The sequence below is a fragment of the Zootoca vivipara genome, chromosome 1, assembly GCF_965207765.1.
Source record: "Zootoca vivipara chromosome 1, rZooViv2.hap1.1, whole genome shotgun sequence".
Lineage (NCBI taxonomy): Eukaryota > Metazoa > Chordata > Lepidosauria > Squamata > Lacertidae > Zootoca > Zootoca vivipara.
Genome location: NC_142582.1, coordinates 22,762,957 through 22,784,480, shown reverse-complemented (window position 1 = coordinate 22,784,480; position 21,524 = coordinate 22,762,957). Strand labels below are relative to the sequence as shown.

The 21,524-nt window shown below is 41.0% G+C and overlaps 1 protein-coding gene across 2 annotated transcripts in view; it reads left to right on the top strand.

Moving 5' to 3' along the window:
- The first annotated feature begins 5,330 nt into the window (after positions 1–5,330).
- Positions 5,331–21,524, top strand: part of CERKL (CERK like autophagy regulator) — a 35,223-nt gene continuing 19,029 nt past the window's right edge. The window contains exons 1-2 of one of the 2 annotated variants that reach the window (XM_035133725.3): positions 5,331–5,790; positions 17,712–17,954. In XM_035133725.3, coding sequence (XP_034989616.1) covers positions 5,517–5,790; positions 17,712–17,954 — 517 coding nt within the window. In that variant the 5' untranslated portion in view covers positions 5,331–5,516. Of the gene's footprint in view, positions 5,791–8,199; positions 8,255–17,711; positions 17,955–21,524 lie in introns of those variants that run through there. The other variant, XM_088660497.1, reaches the window with a different exon arrangement.

Here is a 21,524-nt window from a genome sequence, read left to right as displayed (position 1 = left end):
TAGAATGTTCACATATCAACAAAACCTTCCAGAACTTTAAGTCTCAGCATTGAGGTAATGAGACTGTGTATCTCTGAACATCCTTAGTCACAACTGTCATTTTTTTAAAAAGTCCATTCTTCTCAATATTCCAAATGGATGGTGCTGAAGTTTGTTTCTTCTTTTTTAAAGCGAAAACAAACCCTTAGTATAATTGGTCACTGGTAATCTACTGATTGACACGCACAAGCACGTATTTGACAACCTGGCTTCTCTTTGATGGAGCAAAATACTAGAATGGCAACTTAATGCTTCCTCTCACAGCATCTGAGCTTGGAGTGTCTTCTTTGCTGTTGCATGCCAGAGACTCATCTTGGCTCTCTGAGGTGGTAAGAAAGCAATTTGCTTATTCCAGGACGCAGGGCATGAATCCTTTATGGAGAAGTAATGGATTAGAACAAGGTGTCTGAAGAATAATGTTTTGGCACCACCCTCTAAATATTCATCTGCCATATTCCCCATACTAAGCTGTGTTTTTACTGCATAGCTTTCCTTCTTGAGACAAGGCTATGGTCTCGGCTTACTATGCCCATTTACGTGTTATATATATATATATATATATATATATATATATATATATATATTTAAAAGAGTGACACGTGTGGTTTTACACTTTCATTTTTCTTATCTTTCAGGGTTCTTGCGCACAGGCTGAACAATAAGTGATCTAATAAGGCCAATAAGAAGAAAGTAGTTACAAGCATTGTATATAAGAGCTTCATCATGATTGTAGGAAAATTCTGTGGGGTTTAGAGGGGTTTTCTAGTAAAAAAAATGAGGTGACTGTATCACATCTTGATAACAGTGCTGTGTATGTCAGGCAAAAAAAAACAGCAAAGAAGAGGTGGTGGTGGTCTGTGTTGGTGAGTACCATCACAAAAAGCACCATGAAAATTATTCCAAATCAAATGAGTGAGATTTGGCTACTGTAGGCAAACATGACCCTTACGTTTAAAAAGGAGTTCATGCTCCCTCTCAGAAATTTAACTTTTTCACTGATTGTCTAGTCTGTGGGAGGAATCCAAATAATCACACAACAAATTCCATGTGCTACCAGAGTACCAGTGCACATCTTGCTTTGCAAGCTACACTTTAAACTTTGAAAAGCAGTATGTGATGTAGCATGGGAGTTTGTTGCTAAAAGACCAAAAAAAAAAAAAGTGCCACATAAATGCCAGTCAGTTAGACCAAGACAGTTGCAAGATGATTGGCTTCCAGTACATTTATTTCTTTTAAAAAAAATTGCAGCATATATAAAGATTTATTCACTTTGTTAACTTGTTCTGGAGAGTTAGTTCTGAAGGTGGAAAAGTGGTTTCACAATGTCTAAAAAAGAGAGAGAGAGAAATCTGCTCCATGTTTTGTTCCTTTTGGTTAAGTGCTTCCGTTCCAAATAGAAGGATTCTTCCAGTCAGTCAAGGGGCAACTCAGATGCCACCATCTTTTATTCAAAGGCAGGCACAGATGTTCCTTCTGCAGGGGAGGTTTTAATTTATGAAAATGATATTGTTTATGCATGAATGCACTCCACATAACACACAGTACTTCCATCTGACGAGAGAAAACTGCAGAACCAGTGCCAATGTCAGGAACATATTCTACAAATTTAGTCGCTTAAATGTTTAATGAATATTTGGAAGGCATTTGCAAGCCACAAGAAAGCTTTTCAATTATTTCCCCCTCTTCACAGTTAATAATAATTTTCACCTCCTCCAGCCAATGCAGTTGACTGTGGTATGACAAAGGTTTGATGCTGTAGTACTTCGAAATAAATAATAAAAGAACAAACAAGCTCAATTGGATGGTGGTGAAATTTTTGGGTGGGCAGGTGATTAACTTTATACATTACCTGAGCATTTTTTTGAAAATCCAAGCCAGTCATTTTGCTCATGAAGAATTTTGTACTGGAATATATATTTTTTATTATGGTAGCTAGCAAAGACAAGCTGATAAGAATTGTGTTTCCAGGCACTGTATTACTATTAATGACACTGATAGAAGTTGGCAGTGGTGCACAGCTCTGATACCAGCAATACAAGGAGAAGAATGCCAGTAAATTGATTTGTAAATTGGTGGAAAGTGGTGGCTGGGAGTAAATCTCTTAATTTACAAATCCGGCCTTATAGAGTCACTACTGTTGTTTTGTCTCAAGCTTGTGTAGAAGGCATTTCCTTGCCATGGCTGCCACAAGCCTCTTCCATTTTCCTAAAGTGGTTTTGGGGAGTGATGCAAGGTAGTCAACTCTAAAGCATCTTTCATCTCAAACTCCTGTCCACTCAAGTTAACCTCATTGTACACAGGTGGGGGGGGGGGAATGTCAGCTCTTGAGAGGTGGCTCAAACAAACAAACAAACAAACAAACAAACAGAATAAAATCTGTTCCAGTCCTTAGAAACTTGTTTAACAAAAGTTATTAGTTAATAATCATCAGCTATCAAGAGTGGGGTAGTTGTCTTCTGCCAGTTGTTGGAAGTCTAGATGACTCTTTGGGTCCCATCCAGCTCTATACAATTCTATTATTCTAATTCCCACACTCCCTAACAATTGACCATGCTGCATGGGGCTAATATGGGAGTTGAAGTTCAAGAGTGAAGTTCAAGGGCTACACGTTCTCTGACCCTGAACGTAATCCTAGCACTGTACAAGTAGCAGGCACCTCATTGCAAAAGAAGTACAGTACATACTTTTGTTGTTTAGTTCTACAAAAGCAATTTAAAAGAAAAGAAAAGAAAGGCGCAGCTATTTATATTCTACCAAACTAGATTGTGCCCCAAGTGAATGGAATTTATCATGCCCAACAGAATAGCCTAAATAGGTCACTTAGTTGGAAGACTGCTAGTATGACTGGTTCTCCCACAACATAAAATATATTAATACATATTAGAGTGGTGGGTTGGAAATTTGGTTTGCAACCGAGCTGTTGTTTAAATGCATATGTAAGTGTTTTTCCCTAATTAAAAATACATGCATACATTGAAATATGTACTTAACAAGCTGTCACAAGGTAATCCAAATTAAGCCTGACATCACTCTTAATGCATTCACTTACACTGTTAAATTGTTGGCAGGGTATGCAAGGCATTGAATTGCTGCATTGAATTTTCAAATTCTGGGCACTTTGCGTCACAGACTGAGTGATATTTAAGATGGAAAGCATAAATTATTACCTGTGGTATGTAGCCTGTAACATCATTCGGGGAACACCATCCTACAAAACAGAATCTCTCCCCCCCCCGCAGGGCGGGGCTTACCTGTCCCCCAATTCTTAATTGACCTGGTCACAGGTGAGAGTTGAGTGCAGGATGGGGAGCAAAAGTGGACAAGCCACCCCAGAAGGAGCATGACATGACCCCCACCAGAATACCACCCCTCCCCTAACACCTGATACAACCCAGAATGTGAAGCAGGGCCAGTGAAGTTTGTGGCTTGGAAAAAATTTTGAGGACCCGACTGTGAGAGTCATATTTGGTCCTGAGGTTCTGCACAGGCCTTATCCACAACACCAGCCTTCACCAACCTGCCCCCCTCAGTGCTTTGGATCACAACAGATCTTTTGTAGCTCTAAGGTGTTGGGTTGGTAAAGGCTGCACCAGCTCTGCACTCAACCAGCCTGGCTCTCTATAAACTGCCCAGCTGTTTGCATCAATAAACAAATAGGAAAATTCACATCACCAAAGTTACTCCCCCCGTCTCCTTGGACTTAGGATCATAATGCAACAACAACAACAACAACAACAACATAGGAGAATTTACTGCCCTATGCTCAAGCAATCAAGTTGGAGAGGAACATATTCCGTACTTTTCTTCTTCTTCTAATTTTTTTTAGAGGTACTGGTGCTCTCATTTTCCTGCTCATACTGAATTACAATGAAGCAAAACTTAGATTCACAGAATGTTTAGGGGTATGCGTACCTCTGTGTGTCCCCCAGAAAAAAGCACTGAACATATTTATAAAATCCAGGTTAGCAATTTTTATACTGTGCTAATGTTACAACCCCAGAGTCGGTCACGACTGGACCTAATGGTTAGGGGTCCCTTTACCTTTACTAATGTTACATTCACTGTGCTCCAGATAGACAACATGCACTGAGATGTGGCTTTTTGGTGTGAATATTGCGGCAAAACCAGGAATTCATTAATGTGAGTGGCAAACCTCCCACTATTTTTCTTTTCTTTTCAGAAACAGGGTGTGGGTGTAAATGGTGTACAGTATTTAATCCTTATGAGGGGTAAAGAGGCAGGAATAGGTCCATCTTTTAGGTTTGTTGCGTTTGTGAGAGAGTAGCAATAACTTCCGCAAATGAGCTACATACTGACCTCTTTAAGGAAATGTAACAATCGGCTTCAGTGTTGACAAACTTGCGTAATCTAACCATGGTGACTCAGACCAGGTAACAGTGCTAAGATTTCAGGTTTCAAGAAAGCATTTCTAAACAATCATGTGCCCCAGTTTAGTAACTGTTGATGGGCACTGCCATTCCAGGGCTCAACTTGGCCTATATTGCCTTATATTGGTGCCATAAATCCCAGGGGCCAATATTTGGCTTTTGCTTCTGGGCAGCTGTCCTCAATTCAAAAGACTTTCCCCCAAAGACTTCACTTTCCCTGGGAACATAAGACTTTTGTAATTGTGGTTGTAGAGATTCTCAGCCAACATTTCTGGGTGGGGTTGTCATCTTACTCCCAATACAAGTGAATGAATAGAAGACTCTCTCCAATAACTTCCGCAGGGAAACAAAGAGGATGCATAGGAAGAAATGGTTGGGGAAGGGTGTCACTTTTATTCTTTTGAGCAAGCGGTTTATAAATTAATCCATTATATCAACAAAGTTGCCAAGTTATTCCTTTTTTTAAGGGAAATTCCCTTATGCTGAATAGGCTTCCTCACGAGAAAAGGGAAAACTTGGCAGCTATGTATATCAATGTTTCCCAAACTTTTTTGGACTACAACTCCTATCATCCCCTACCTAGCAGGACCAGCAGTCAAAGGATGATGGGAACTGTAGTCCAAAAAGAGCTGGAGACCCAAGTTTGGGAAGCTCTGAAGTAAACCAACAGGCAGTTTTTTGGTGACTGGATAACACCTGTGTCCTCCCCACCCCTTTCCCTCTGAGGCAACTGAGCCGCGCTCTTCCGAGCGGAGGAATTAAAAAGAACCATCCCTCTCAGTCTCGCGGCTCTTTTCCCGCCTTTCAGAAAAAGTTTCCCTCCCCCTCCTCATGAGGCCGACCCCGTGACCAGGGCGGGGCACGGGCTTAAAAGTTGGTCGTGAGGGAGGCGGGGAGATGTCAGAGGTCGCGCGCCTAAGCCCAAAGCCGACCGCGCGCGCGCGCGCGCGCTCTCCCTCCCTCCCTCCCTCCCTCCTTCAGCTGGACCCGGGACAAGGGGGAGGAGAGCGGCTCGCTGCCTTGGTAGCGGCGGCGACGCGCTGAGGCGCCTTTCCTGCCCCCTTTCTCCTTCCTAGCTGTCTGCCTGCCATGCACCGCCCCGGGAGGAGGATAGCCTGGGCCGCCGAGAGCCCGGAGGACCCTTTCGAAGTGGCGGCAGCCTCCTCCCGCTCCTCTTCCTCGACGGAGGAGGAGGAGGGAGCAAAGGGGGCGCCCCCGGTGCGGGAGGCGGAGGCGGAGGCGGGAGGCGAAGACGAGCAGCCCCTCCTGAGGGGGATTTTCGGCGTCGACAAGAGGAGCTGCGACGTGGTGCTCAGCGCGCGGAGGCTCAGCTGGCGCCCCATCCAACCCGAGAGGCCCGTAGGTGAGAGCGAGCGAGTGCGAGGGACAACAGCAAACGCTGCTTTGATTTCCTTCTGCTCCGTGCAGAGCTTCCTCCGCTGAATTCGGCGGGGATTACCGCCGTGTACGGAGAGCTACAGCCCGAAGCACGGCAGGAAGGACTGCTGAGTTCACGATGGGTCTCGAACCGCGTTCGGCAGGGCGTGCAGCGCAACTTCAGCTCCTTTTCCTGCCCTCACATTCTGCCGCCTCCATCCCGCCCCCTCTCCGCTGTGTCGCTCAAAGACGTGGGCAGGGAGGGCGTGACGTCAGAAGGTAGCCTCTCTCTCAGCGAAAGAAAAGTTTTGTTAACTTCGGGACTGGCGTGCACCCGGTGGGTGGGTTACTTGCATAGGAGCAAAGTCGATGTCCCTTTGCCCCCCCATAACATATTTGAGCCTCACCCCCAGAAAGTTGATTGACATTGCCATTCAAATTGGGTGTGTACACCGCATCAAGTGATTATGTGGGACAGGGCTTACCTGCCCCCTCTCAATATTTTATTCAAGTTTGCACACTTGATAGAAGGGGCTGGTGTCCCTTCGTGCGCCTCCCCTGTTAAACATTTTTTTGGGGGCCAGCCCAACCAAGTTGATGGGCATTGCCATACAAATGCTGTGTGTGAACCCCATCCTGTGATCGGTTTTGCAAGGCAGGGTTGCCTCCCCCACCAATATTTTAGTCAAGTTGACATCTCTGGTTACCTGAGAACCAAATGATACTCTTGAGTGCCGGATCTTGGGCATCTGAAACGAGAAAGAATCTGCTGTCTCTCAAGCTGACATCAGGATGCATCATTTTGGCAGGGAATAACTACATGAAAGAGTTTGGTTCTTTCCTAATGAGCATTGGAATGCATAAAAGAGAGGGTAATGTTTTTAGGCACTGACTGCAAGAGGCCAAACAAAAAGTTGGGGACTGCCCAATAGCCATGGAAACATGGAATGGGTTGTGCTTGTGCACTCAGTCTGTCACATTTTTGTCACATGCACACTTTAACAGCCATCGCTCTCCCACACAAAGAATCCCTGTACTGTAACTTTGTTTTGTTAAGACTGCTGGGTTTTGTGGCTTTGCGAGGGGTCTCCCAACAACTCTCAAACTACAGTTCCCAGGATTCTTTGGCGGAAACCGTGACTGTCAAAAGTGGCACAAGAGAGCTTTAAATGTATGGTACGATTGGAAGTAATATTTTAACACTAATGGTTCCAAATGGCCACTGATACTCTTTGGAATCCTACACATAGTTTTACAGTCCTCAGAATGAATAAAGGTGCAAAAATATAAACACACCCCTTTCTGCATGGCCAACTGAATACAGGGCGACGAGATGGCATCCTTCCGGTGCATGTTTATTGGGAAATGAGTTAAATGTTCATGAAATTTGCAACTCTGGTTGCATACTTAGAGGTATGAGTGTGGAAGAGGTATGAGTGTAAGGAAGAGGTATGAGTGTGGTTGCGGATGTTGTGTGCTGAGCAAGCACTACAAGGAAGTGATGAGTCATGAATTGATTAGTCAGCCAGGAAAGTAACTGGTATGTAAGACTCAGTAAAGTCCTATATAGGAAAGCAAGTAAAGATGATGACATAATGGCAGCCACATACCTAAAAGAAAAGAAATAAAATGTGAAAGTCTAACATACTGGTTGCTCACAACACAACAGTCTGAAAGGGAATCCTAATATTCATTGTATGTGACAAGGGCTCAATGGTCCAATGTATGTTTCGGCCACTGGGCTTAGATACATGCCCAATGCTTGTTATTGTTTTACATTCAGTTCAGAGCTTTTGGTAGATGAGTAATTTACACAGATTTTATTTTTAGAAAACCAATGTATGTTTTTTTATGAGGTGGTTAAAGGTAAAGGGACCCCTGGCAGTTAAGTCCAGTCGCGAACAACTCTGGGGTTGTGGCACTCATCTTGCTTTACAGGCCGAGGGAGCCAGCGTTTGTCCGCTCCGCAGTTTTTCCGGGTCATGTGGCCAGCATGACTAAGCCGCTTCTGGTGCTACGGAACACCGTCACCAGAGCAGGGCACGGAAACACCTTTTACCTTCCCACCGGAGCGGTACCTATTAATCTACTTGCACTTTTTGGCATGCTTTCGAACTGGGTTGGCAGGAGCTGGGACCAAGCAATGGGAGCTGACCCCGTCACGGGGATTCGAACTGCCGACCTTTTGATCGGCAAGCCCAAGGCTCAGTGGTTTAGACCAGAGCGCCACCCACGTCTTCTGAGGTGGTTAGATACTGTAATTTTAATGTAACACTGTCCCAGTGTTCAAAATTCCCTGGGTTCCAGGTACATTTTGTGACTTTGGGTGGTTTACCTGTGACCAATTTGAGATGCCTTGTCACCAGGTTTCGTGACCGACATCTCCATCTGGCTGGTTGGCTGGCTGGAAATGGGCAGTTATTCTGGATTAATTTGCTCAAAATACAAAGGTATGGTTTGGGGTGTTCTTTTTATTCTTGATGCATTCTTTCTGGGTTGGTTAATTGCTTCCATTTTTCAAAAGGCCACAAACGACACCTGAAATAATTGAAGGGAATTAAAACAGCAGCAAAAAATTCAAAAAATATGCTTTTTGAATTTTATTGTGCTGATGATGTACACAATTTTTTTCCAGCTTTGTAATCTTGTGGGTTTTTACTTTATTTTATGGCACCTAGACACTCTGTTGTGGCGACCGTCACTGATTTGTAAGGTGCCATTTGGTGAACAGTTTGTATAGCTGAGTTTCTAACACTGCACTGTCCTGAGCTCAGGACAGCATTGAGGTGGGGGAAGGAGTTAGGATTGCTCTGTAACTCACTGCATTTTTATTACATTTTACTCTTTGTGAAGTCGCCTTGAATACAGTTTGCAGAAAGGCAGATTTCAAGTTTTGAGAATACAGTGCATAGGTGCAACTCTCCCAGGATGATTAAATTGTAGCAAGCATTATTTTCATGGTTATTTTCTACCCCCACAACTTGAATACATGAGACAGAATTGAAGGGATATCAAAATTTTAGTGTATGTTAGAATTTTCCACTTAATTACACTTAACTTGTGGTGGCTGGTCTATGTTTTTTGCATAGTGGTGTCCTATTAAGAAGAAGAAAAATACTGAGGTGTGAAAGAATTTTACTGTATGTTGAAAAACTCTAAAGCAGTAGCAAAATGTCAGTTCATTATCTTGGCTTGCTGCTTTGTTCACCTTAGCAAAGTTCTTTGTGTTTGCATTATTTTGTGAAGTTCTATTTTTGTTGATAGTGGAACTTAATCGTTACCTTTATATTGCATTTACAGATCAAATCTGAATAGCTGTGAATTCTGAGCAGTATGTGCTTGCATGCCGTAATGGCCTGCTATAATCTTTATGTAGCTTCTCCCTGTGGAGGAAAAAAAATCTGGCATTAATTTCTGCTGGTTATGAATTCTTATCGGAACATTCTGTTGAAACATAATGTGTTGTGCATTTGATACATATATTACCATTCTGCCATAAGGGCATGCTATTATTTTAGACACCAACTGATTTTATGATAGTATTGGATTTCTTTCACATATGCTTATGTTTTTGTCCAGATGAACTCAAAAGAACATCTGTTACTCTTGTGGTGGTATCTGCTGTTTTCTTTTAAAATTTGACCTTTTGGTTAATTACAGCTACAATTCTATGGTTTTTCAGTAATGTATGGCTTAAACAAGCAAAAAAATTTTTTTAGTACTAATCAGCTAACTGTTGTGAGATAGCTGAGTTCTGTCTCCCATTGTCATAACTACATATCAGACCCAATTGTTAAATGGGCATGGTTATTTTGTTATTATTGGGCAGAGCAGTTGTAATAGGAGACCACCGTCGCTCAGAGCTTCTGTCACATTTGAAGATCCATCAGCTCCAGCTGGTCTGAGTGCAAGGGGTTGGGGGTGGCATTGTGTGTTTTGTGCACGTGCAGTTTTGGGTTTGCTAACTCCCAGCTGGTCAGCAAAGCTACGTCTCCTGCAAACAGACTGACATGGGATCTAGGGATCCTTGTCTAACACTGCTCCGCCTCTGCATTTTGAGGCCTCACTCTTGCTACTGCCAGCAGGAACACCATCAGATGTAGCTTCACAACAGCCTATTCTTTCAGTGGAGACTTCCCAGTGGCAGAACTTGCCCACTGCTAATTCCAAACCTCCCCCGGTAGTGCAGGGTTAAGATCGCTCCCTTATTCCCTTAATATTTTTAAAGTTATTTGAACTGTGGAAGCTTTATTGTTTGTTTGTTTGTTTGTTTGTTTTGTTTTGTTTTTCATTTCTGTGAGTTGCCTGCCGTTCCCCAGCCTGTCCTATGGGAGTTTCAAAGGATCAACCATCTAAAGTAACAACCTTCATAAGTTGCAATTGGGTTAGACTCTATTCCACGGCCAATTATTCATTCAGAATAAATTATTCTATATGAGTGTAATGCTTCGGTGAAAGCAGGGGTGAAAGCAGGGGTGATACTATGGCAGCTTTCATTGCACATCATAGTAGTATTTGATGCATTTGTGGTGAAGTCTTGGGAGAAACGGACTTCTGGAAGAAATATGCAGTGTTGTTTGGCAATGGCACCATAAAGTATAATAACAGGCAAAGCTAATAACGTACCAGCACATGTTGTTGTTGTTGTTGGTGGTGGTTAAGGCATGCCTCCAAGTTGCATGGCTAGAACTGTCATCATAGGTCTGCCGACTTCTGGTGGAAAGTTACTGTTGCATGGCACAGTCCCATGAGCGTAAGTTGTTACCTGCTAATGATCCAAAGCACTTGAAAAGAGCAAAATGGGTTTTTTGGGGGGGGGGCAGTTACCTTGTTTTTAAACCCTTTTATTACCTGTCAGTGTACTACTGGGTAACTTTCAGATAAGGGCAGTGGTTATTTGCATAGAACACTGAATAAGTTGCAAACACTTCTAAAAATGTACTAATGTTGATTTAAAGCTTGAATTTTTTGCTCAGGCATGCATTTGCTAGGCATGAAGGCTGGAGCCTGTTGTGATTTACTAGCTTACTGGTTGTTGACATAGGGTCATATTCAACTTATTCAAAGTAGACACATCAAAATTAACATTCCTAATAGCCATCTCTTTCATTGGGTCTACTCTGAGCAGGAATACAACCCTTAGTCAGCAATGGTGGTTTTTCTGTTGTATTTCTATTTAAAATGTAACACTTAAAAATGTAACACATCAGACTCTGGGATTGTGAAGAGTGGGTAACAAATATATTAAGTAAATAATATTTAATTGTATAAACTAATGCTTCTTGAAATGTTGAAGATAGCATGTTTGCACTCTTGTTTGGAACTCTGCAAGATTGCAGGTATCAGTTGAGAATTTCGTTTTCTTTGGGTGCTTTTAGTTCTCTGGCATTCCAGAGTAAACTTCTAATGATCTGATTTTGTATGCATTCAACATTCAATTTTTGATTGCATTAATAAATTAATATATTTCAACACAACATAACTTAGTGGGCAATATATTTACGAAGAAAAAACTGTTTAAAAAATAGATATGTTGATGCAATATTTACTTGCTTTATGACAGGAAGGTTAGAGCAGAAACTGATCAGTGCAGCTTTTAAATAACAGAGCTGTATATGGTGTACAGCTAACTTGCCATGTTCTAATTGATTTGCGTTAAGACCACATATCTTCCCTGTAAATTTACCTAATAGCAGGGTATAGGAAAGTATGCTTAGGCAGGTTCTGCAAACCTTTCAATCTCTGAAGCAACAGATGTTACACTCTACATAGTAGTGTGTATCTTGGAAACAGAGAGAATGTTAGAGAAACAAAAAAACCCTGAGCCAATGACATACTTTCTGATACCAGGAATAAATTCTTGTCATTGGCTATGATGTGATGTAGTTATAGAGATGGTGTGTGTGTGTGTGTGTGTGTGTGTGTGTGTGTGAGAGAGAGAGAGAGAGAGAGAGAGAGAGAGAGAGAGAAGTAAAGTGTAATAACAAATGCATGTCCTGAGCTTGTCCCCCCCCCATTTTGAAATAGCCCTGTTGTTCATGCAGGGCTTCATCCTGATCTCTGTACATAGATGCACAACTGCTGATAAGTGGCCAGTACCAGGCCCCTCTTATCAGTCAACAACAATTTGGGTTGGGTAGCTGTGATATAATAGTGGGGGTGGGTAAGCTGGTCTGTCGTGTGTCCCTCCACAAGCCAACCTAATGTCATAATTAGGATGATTCTAGTGAATGAGGACTTGGTGGGTCGCCCTACCTCACAGTCCCCTGCTGCAATATAGTAATTAACCAAAGTTTCTTCTGTCCCTCTTGGTCAACACCAGAAGGGTGCCTGTGCTCCCCACCTGGCTGGACCACAGCTTGATAGTTGGCACCCTTAGTCTGTGGTCCATAAGATTTCCTCATCACACTTCAAGCAGGGGCAGGATGTACAGGTGCCCATGGCTGTCTAATCCCTGGTAGGGGGGGATTTTACAATGCCAGGACAAGGGTGGGAGGGAAGGGGGACGTTATTATCACGAGTTGTTGTGTATTTATAGGAATCGGATTCTTAACCAAAATTTCTGTACGACACTGTCTCTTTTGTGCCCACTGCTTAGTACAGTTCTTGATGTATATGTGGTCTTTGTTTGTTTGTTTGGATATAGTTGGTAGGAATAAGATGAGATAGAAATAAGACTACAGTTGCAGAGAATGGTAGGATTAAGAATTATGGTTACCATGGATAAAGGCTGTGGAGTAATAATGAAATCTACATACAGGATTAGCTTTTCTCCTTATGCAGCTGACACATATATTACAAAGAAGAACGCAGGCAATTCTTTTCCAGACTCATCCTAAGTCAGCACTGTACGGTTTTGTGTTCTGCATTGACTGATTGTGTTGCGTTGATGCACTTTCACTTGTGTGCAACATCTTGTATTATCAGGAATGTGAGGTTTTTATATTACGTTTCTGACCAGTCAGCTTACTGTTCTTGACCTGATTGACTGATCTGATTCACAGGTGGATATAATGATTACAAGCCCCACACAGTGCAGCACATGGCACAAAACAACATGGGGGGAAAGAGTACACAGTTTGAACTGGAAGTAGTTTTGTGGTCTGAATGTTGTGTGCTTGCCCATTGTGTGTGGTATCTGCTTCATAAGAAGCACAGATTGCCTTGATGTTTACATACAATAGTATATAAACACTTCTAAAACTGTTTTCACTTAGGGTGTGTATGCACACTCATACACACACTTTGGTAACATATTACAGTACATACATATTTACTATATGTTTTGGAAACTTGCTTGTTTGTTATCAGATTTGGACACCTTTTAAGATAGCACAACCTAATTTTCTTCCTGTGATCAAGGAGCAGGCTTCCGTCTATGTGTGGATATAATTGGGCACCATTTTGCACTGAGTTTAACCACTGGATACCTGGAATTTCCAAGCAATTTTGGTATGAGAATACTAGGGCTTAATATTATTCTAAGGATGGTAGTCAACAATGTTTTACTCAGAGTAGACACATTAAAATGAATGAACATGACTAAGTTAAGTCAGATGAGCTCAATGGGTCTACTCTGAGTACAATTTAGTTGAACCCCCCACACCCCATGTACACTACGAGAGGAATTAAACGTTGCACTAAAATGTGAGTTTTGTCATGACAAGCATTTTGACTTTCCAACTGGAACAATTCCCCTATCCTTCCCCTAAATGCTGTTTTGGGGTTCTCCCAACTTCACCTTGAGCCAGTTTGGGGGGCATGGGACGCAGGGGAGGAGAGGTGGGGAAAGCCATCTTGCAAAGGACTTCTGCTGACAGGACTCATTAGTTGACTCCTACCCTATTTTTAAAAATCCTAGTAGTAACTACAGTTTGCATTCTGCAATAGGAACTTTCAGTGACGCATTTCACTACATCTTTGAATCTGGTCAATTCACACATGTATGCTCACTACCTAATGGCTGCAGCATAAAGCAAGGAGTAGCATGTGTTGAGCCTGAGAAAGAACTTATATATTCACATATTAGTTTTCCCCATTCTAAATGGTGGTAGTTCATATGCGCAACTGGGAATCAAAATGGCATGAAATACTGTAGTAAGTAAATTGGTGTGCATGTATGAATAAGCCCTTAGTGTCATGTGTATTTTGAAGTTTCTGAGCTTTATCATTTAATCCTGCAGCTATACTTGCAGCAGTTCAACAGAGTGCTGGGTCATATTCAGTGATGCTTTACTGTTTATACAGAAGATACCTCTGAAAGGAAACTTTCATTCATCCGTAAGAAATGGGCTTTTCTAAGAGACTGCACAGTATTATTTAATACTGTGATTTCTTGCTGTGAGTGAAAAGTAGGTTTGGTTCAGATGGATCAGATCATATTGCTGTCAAATTTGTCTGGAAAATATTTGACAGGAACATTGAGCGTATTTCCTTTGTACAATGAGGTTTACTTCCAGTTACTTTGAACTAAGTATATAGAATGCAGTGTTAGACATACCTTTATTTTTTAATAGCCATGTATGTAGCCATGATATACATTAAAGTTAATCATAATTCATTTGGCTATTTTTTTTTTTGCCATAAGACACACAGTTTGGCTGCATTGTTACTTGTGCCCTTTGTGGCACAAGACAGAAAAGAGAGGTGTTTAAATTCAAAGACTGAAAATCTCCAGAGTTACAAGTAATCATTATATGAGATGTTCTGCTTTATTCAACAGAGAGCACTGTTCAACTAATAACAAAAGTGATCCTCGGGTGCTGAGGGAGGGGCTGGAATAGCACATCTCCCATATAAACAAGTAATTTGCATTCTCTTGAATTCAATTCTGTGAGAGCAATGAGCTGGTCTCGTTTATTACTTTTAGCATTATATATTTAGCAAAGTCCTCTGGATGGTTAGAGAATGTGGGCCTAAAGGTGTATGTTCTCTGTGGCCAATCCTGTGATTGGTTATTTAATCTCTGTGGGAGTACAGCCCTAGCAATTTATATTACCTGCTGCCTGGCTAAATTCCATTTTCTGGCAGCTTTGGGGATCCAGAAATAAGAAAGGCCTTCAAAGCTTGGGATATTACCATACTTATTCTCATAGCCTCCAAACAAGAAGACAATGCAGGTGCCATTTTGGCCGAGGTCAAGCTTAGCTAATACAGCTATGAAAGGAAAAAATTGCCCTTCAACTTAAAAGACTCTTGTGAAGGCTGGGATTTTGACTCGCATGATATGTATCTAAGGTACATATTCTGTGGGGCCAGTTTTCTCTCCTCCCCTACCCCTCGGTTTGCATTCCAAAGCTGAAGGGGGAAGCAAGGAGAAAAGTGAGGAATCCTCTTCCCCCTCATTTCACTCTCAGGCTGAAGAGAATTAAGGTTTAGCAAAGTGTGAAGAATTTTTCAAAGGTAATTATAGATAGTAATTAGAGGAAAATGCACGTCTGAACCCATTTTTTAGGAGCACTCGGTTACTTAAGAATATAGCATGCCTTATCCAAGTGCGTAACACATGCTGGTAGAAATAACTCTCTTAGCCATACTTATTTTACATGCTGTATTTGGGGGGGAAGTGGACATGTGCAGAAACTGTGAGTACAATTAGCATCAAGCAGATAAATCCAGCTAATCCTGTTTATGCTCTCTATCAAGCAGATGTGCCAAAATCGATGTAGACAAGCTCTTGGCTTATAATAATATTTTTAAGAGCTGTGTAGTATTGTTTTTGTTAAGACCTTTCTTAACGTTAAGTGTAGTTAAAAATGGAAGAGGACCTACCGTAACAAGTGCAGCCTACTTTATGAAGGTCCCTGCTCTGTTCTTATGGTGATGGAAGAACCTGGCAGGAAAGATTATCTTTATTCTTTGTAATTAAATTGACTTGGGGGGGGAATACAATGGGACGTGGGTGCTGAATTAAATAAATAGCATGATATCTAATGTATACTTAAACCCCTTATAAGAACAGATGGTACCCTGTATCCTTCTAGGTAATATGAGAGGATAGTTAATGTTTTGAAACAGCGAGGAGTAATCAGTATGATACTAATGAATGGATAGTTCTTGAATGGAGAGAATTACTTTGTGGCCTTTTTTTAAGGCAAGTTTAGCTTATTTAGAAGATTTTGAATATGGGAAATAAAAGGTTGCTACTTTTTTAATGTAGTGAGAAGCAGGTGTTCAAAATTCCATAGATGCAGATGAAGTCAAAAGTTTGAAAGTTGAAAATGTATATCTAATGTTAATGACATATAATCGTTGTACATCGCCATGAGCACCCATTGGATTGAAAAAGTGATTTTAAAATTGTAAGAAACAATGCGCTGTGATTTCCATGGTGCCTAGGAGAAAAGGCTACATATCCCTTCTAGTAAGGCTTCTCCATAAGATGTCAATCTAGAGTTTCAAGGAGTGCAACCAGTCATATACCGGTGTGTGTATGTGTATGTATGTATGTATATATATTACATTCCAGCACCAGCAACCAGAATAGCTGTAAGATAGCCTTCTTTTTATGGTAAGACAGCATAAAAGCAAAGAAAGAAAAACAGAAAACAGAAATACTTTTGGTTGACCAGTCTTTGTCTATCTAATAAGTGGCATGTAACCAGAGGGATTTGTTCAAGCTGCTCTCTTTGCTCCCTTGATTTGTTGGCCATGGGCCTTTGGCTGTGGTATTTCACCATCTGCAATACCAGCCTTAATGGCTGAAAGGACACATGAAAACCATTTTACTCAGGAGCAGGTGGCTTCCCTGCTGCGTGGATACTTTATCATCTACTGCAAGGTAGACTAGAACCTCTGAGGCATGCATGTTAAGAGAAGCTTATAGAATAGGTTACTTCCCTTGAAAGCTTCAAGAAGAGGTACGTGGCCACCTTGATAGTCTCTACTGCAACTACTGTGATCGTGTTTTATTCCACATTTTGAAGGCTGTGTCCACAGTGCAACAGAAGGTGAAAAAGGAGGTTCAGCCTTTTGGTCCCGGAGTCTATTTGCTTGTTTTTTTGCTAATTTCATCCTAAAGGAAGACAACTAAAAGAATGGCTTCCTAATGATGAGCCTGTTCATACACACGTAAAATTAACTATGGTTTACTGCAGTGTTTCTCAACCAGTGTGCCTCCAGATGTTTTGGGACTACAACTCCCATCATTCCTGACCACTGGTCTTGCTAGCTAGGGATGATGGGAGTTGTAGTCCCAAAACATCTGGAGGCACACTGGTTGAGAAACACTGGTTTACCGTGACATGCAAATAAGCACTGTGTCTCTGTGGTGCAAGGAATTCCAGCCTTTCGGACAAAGTTACTCAGTGACATATTGGCTTGCATATAACCCATTTTGTCAGGCAAAACCAAGAAAGGGAGAAAAGTAGTAAACCTGTGGTGGAGCTTCCATGCTATGTCCCCAAACTGCCTCTCTCTCTCTTCTTTTTTTAAAGATTTTGTATGCGGGATTTTAAAAAGCACTTTTGGAACTGTATGTAAAAGGGCAGCTGCTATCAAAATTAGGCAGTGGTGGGGGAGGACAGGACACTCAGAATTTTTTTACAGATGTAAAGGGAGATATTCATCTCTTGGCCTTGTGAACCATTGAAGAAGGAGTAACATAATGTGGAGGAGAGGAGCACAATCATTTCTGTGAAGAAGTATTAACTTTAAACATTACTGAGTGTAGCATGGAAGCAGCTGTGGTAAGTCCCACATGGTTGCTAGCAACATAGTCTTGTCCTCTCTTCACAGTTCATGAACAGTCCTTAAGTATCTCTAAAACTATTTTTTAAGGGATGCATTCAGGAAAAAAGTGATAATAATAGATATTTTGTATGTGCACTTTTAGTTAGGATGGAACCATAAGGGATTAAACTGTGATGTAGTATGAAAATAAACACCCTCTCTTCCTCCTTTGGGCAGGTGGTTCCAATGTGGGCTTGACAAATGAAGAGGAATATGTCGAAATGGAAGATGTATTTTCCGTAAAACTGAAACGCCGTCGTTTTGTTGGGCAGCAAAAAGGTGGCTTATTATTAGGTATCACAGTTTTTGTCTGCCTGAAAAAAGAAGGAAACAAACTTAAGGATTCTGTCATCAATTTAAGTAATTTAAGTGAGGACCATTGTTACCTGTGGTTTAAGCATCTGAAGGAAATTTTGAATGGTAAGCACTTTTCAGAAAGACTTTATTTCTATATTTTCTAAACATTCTTAATGTTAAAAAATTACAGTATGAGGCTGAACATGTTTACTGAGAAATAAGTCCTTTTGATTTCAGTAGGACTTTCCCCCAGATCAGTATACTTAGAATTGCAATCTTATTCTGTTAGTGACATATCCTATTTAGCTGATTTTAATACGTCTAAGCCTCTGTTAATATGTAACAAGAAGCCAAACATTTTACTGGCCTGGCTTGCCAATAAAACTCTGATTTATCACTACATGCACAAGCTTCAGGGCTAGCACTCTCAATTTACCACTCCCCCGTTGGCACATCTGTGAGGATGAGTTGGGAAGCTTTCACTTCTGTTTTCAACTAATTACTTGTTTTGCAGGAACTCAAACTGTGGTTATCCTTAACTGTGGTTTACAGAAGCAAGCAAATTTTGATCCATGGTTTACAAACCTGACCTGTTTATTGGTTTGGACATAAGAAGTAAAATGCAGAAACTTCTGATCTCATTGCAACTGTGCTGGAGGGAGGGGTTGTTCTTGTACTGGTTGTTTTTATACTGCTAAACTGGTTTAATCACATCAAAACACTGCCAATGCCTGTGCTTAGATGAACATAATTTGGCTCACCAGGCCAAGATATGCATAAACTTTCGTCTGTGTATGCAGCTATACTTCGCTCCTCCCTTTGTGGCATGCAGCAATTAAACCAGCAAATCTCTAATTAACTAGAGTTTTCCATTTCATCAGAAGCAATGTCCTCTTTGAGGATAAGATTGATACTATTACACCAGCAGTAGCAAAATTCCTCTTGGAGGCAGTAAAAATCAGAAATCAGTATGTACTGTACAGGCTAAAGCTACTCTGTTGGTTAGCAAAACCGATCTTAAACCTTAAGAACGTTTGATATACTATCACTGTACTGTGTATTTTGGGTCTATGGACCGCAGTAAAGCTCTCTGTGTGATTTCAGAACAACCCAGGCTCATAAACCACCATGTTTTGAAGTTTGTTTAGCATACTAACTTGCTCTACAGTTGGTAACCATAGTTTCCTGGTTTGGATGAAATGAGAAACTATTGTTAATTAGATGCTTAGTGATTTGACTGTGGATTTCAAGGAAAAGCTTTGTTCATAACTTGAATTAATAAACAGATCCAAACCAGGCAATTTTCTAAGCTTGAGGCTGCCCTCAAACTGTGGTTTGTTTGGGAGCTGACAACGCAGAATCGGAAATAATGAGTTTATGCTAACTCTAGTTTGCAGTAGATGTCTTGTTTAGAAATGCAAATATGATTTATTATTGCTATTCATGGATTTATACCTCACTTTTTTCTACAAAAGTGCACCAGGAAAATGTACACAAAAGGAAGATAGTACAAAATAATATAAAAGTACAGCCTAAAACCCAAACAAATTACAACCAGAAAACAAAACAAACAAGGAGAACCAGCAGCAGTTAAAGACAAAGAAGGATCTGTGTTAAAAGCATATGACTGGTTCCAGTTTATTTTTCTATACTTTACCAGATTCCTCCTTAACCAAGATTTGAAACCAGGAATCTATATGAAGTGGGGAAGATTGGGGTGGTTATTTTAGTTTGTTGTAGTATTCGAAAGAATACTGTGTAATATAAATCATTCCATAGAGCATGAGACTCTTAATCCCAGAATCATGAGTTCAAGACCCACATTGGGCGAAACATCCCTGCATGACTGCTGGGATAGCTCAGCTGGAAGAGCATGAGACACTTAGGGTTGTGGGTTTGAGCAAAAGATTCCTGCATTGCCAACTCTACAATTCTATGGTCTCTACCCTTCCAACTCTACAATTCTATGGTTTTAGGAAATATTAAGATAAAGCATCAAAACCAGAAAAGGTTTGTTTCAATGCAGCCATATTTTCCTTTTAAAAAAACCTGTGATGATTTTTGGTTTAAATTAAAACGATATAATATAAACCATCTCTTAGGAGAGATTGTTAGTCTACATTTTTGCTTGATTTTAGCAGTGAGCAATATAGAGCTATGCTTTCAGTATAAGAAATAAGAGTGCCAATTTTATAGAAGAAATTTCTTACAGAAGCTCCTTTTACAACATGCCTCTCACACCAAGTTTTTAATGTGAACATCAAAAGCTTCATGCGTGAAGGTTTAATTATCCCATTAATGTTATACATTAACAGTGTAGCATCAACAGTGGTATATCTCTAGTTAGCATGGAAAATGTTTATTCACATCATTACTTCTGTCTCTGTGTAGCAGTTTTCTTATTGCTTGTTGTATAAAATATTAATAACGTATGTGACAGTGACATCATTTCAAGCCCTTAACTTTTGTAAACATAAGCCTGCTGCCATAAAACTAAACAGTGAAAACAGCACAGATGTGTGTCTGAGGATAGCGTCTCTGCTGCCCTATGAGCTTTTGTTTTCAGAACTCCCTGATTAACCCCTACCTTTCATGGTTCATTGATTCACTGATAGATCAAGTTTAAACTAGTGCATATTAGCACATTTGTTGCTACCAGAGGAACAGTTGGCTATTTTGTTTTAAAGTCCTAGTTCACTTTAGCAAAGGAAGCTACAATGAGCAATTCAATAGGCTCTAATGATGCCAAAGGCTACAGCACTTATATGCCGGTAATGAGACCTGAAACTATTTAACATTATTAGATTATAAAGTCGTTTGCTATAAGGCTGCTGAATGATATATTTTGGGAAGGAGGAAACAAAGTCCCTGGTGAATCAAGATATTGAAGCAAATTCTCCAAAACCTTTGGGATATCATTTTAAGGTGTTTTTTTATGTTTCTGAAAATCATTTTGCTGGTTTCATATATAACAACTTCCAACTCATAAACCATTGGTTATTGGACTGAGAACAAGCCTTGTACCCATGCATGTCCTTTGCCACTCCCCTGTGTACCCTATGCATGACCAGTTTTGGAAAAGATGTGGTTTGTTAAACCATGGTTTCTCCACTTAGATGTTATGGTTAACTCTGGTTTAGCAAACTGTAATATGTTCATTAAATCTGGATCCACAGTGTGATGGGACAGAGGAGAGCGTGTCAGGGCCCCTGACCCCAGGGACCTTCAGTACTTTGAGGAAGATTCAGAGGAAGATGAGGCACAGGCTGCTGTCTCCAGGGAATAATCTTCAGTAGCTTCTCTCTTGCTTTCTTTGCCGAAGGACGTGGACCTGAAGACAAAACCCCAGCAGAATACCCCTAACCCCAAAGTAGCTAATGGATACAAAATTGGGTAAAGGCCTTTAGAAAAGCAAAGTACCCCTTCAGGTAGATAGAGTCATCGTATCACAGGCCTTGTTAGCCTACAGAAGGCTTCGGGTGGCAACATCCCTCTATAGTTGCAGTAGGAGGGAGAGCTCCAACTAGCCAGCCCTAGAGCGATCTGTCCTTGGTGCTGACACCCCTGACCTCTGTTTGGCGACTTGACATTATTTTGCCTGTCCAGAAAGATCATGCCTGAGTGTGTCCATTTCCCTTGCAAGCCTCAAGTCCCAATGGAACAATACAGTACACAAAAACAAGGTTTATTTTT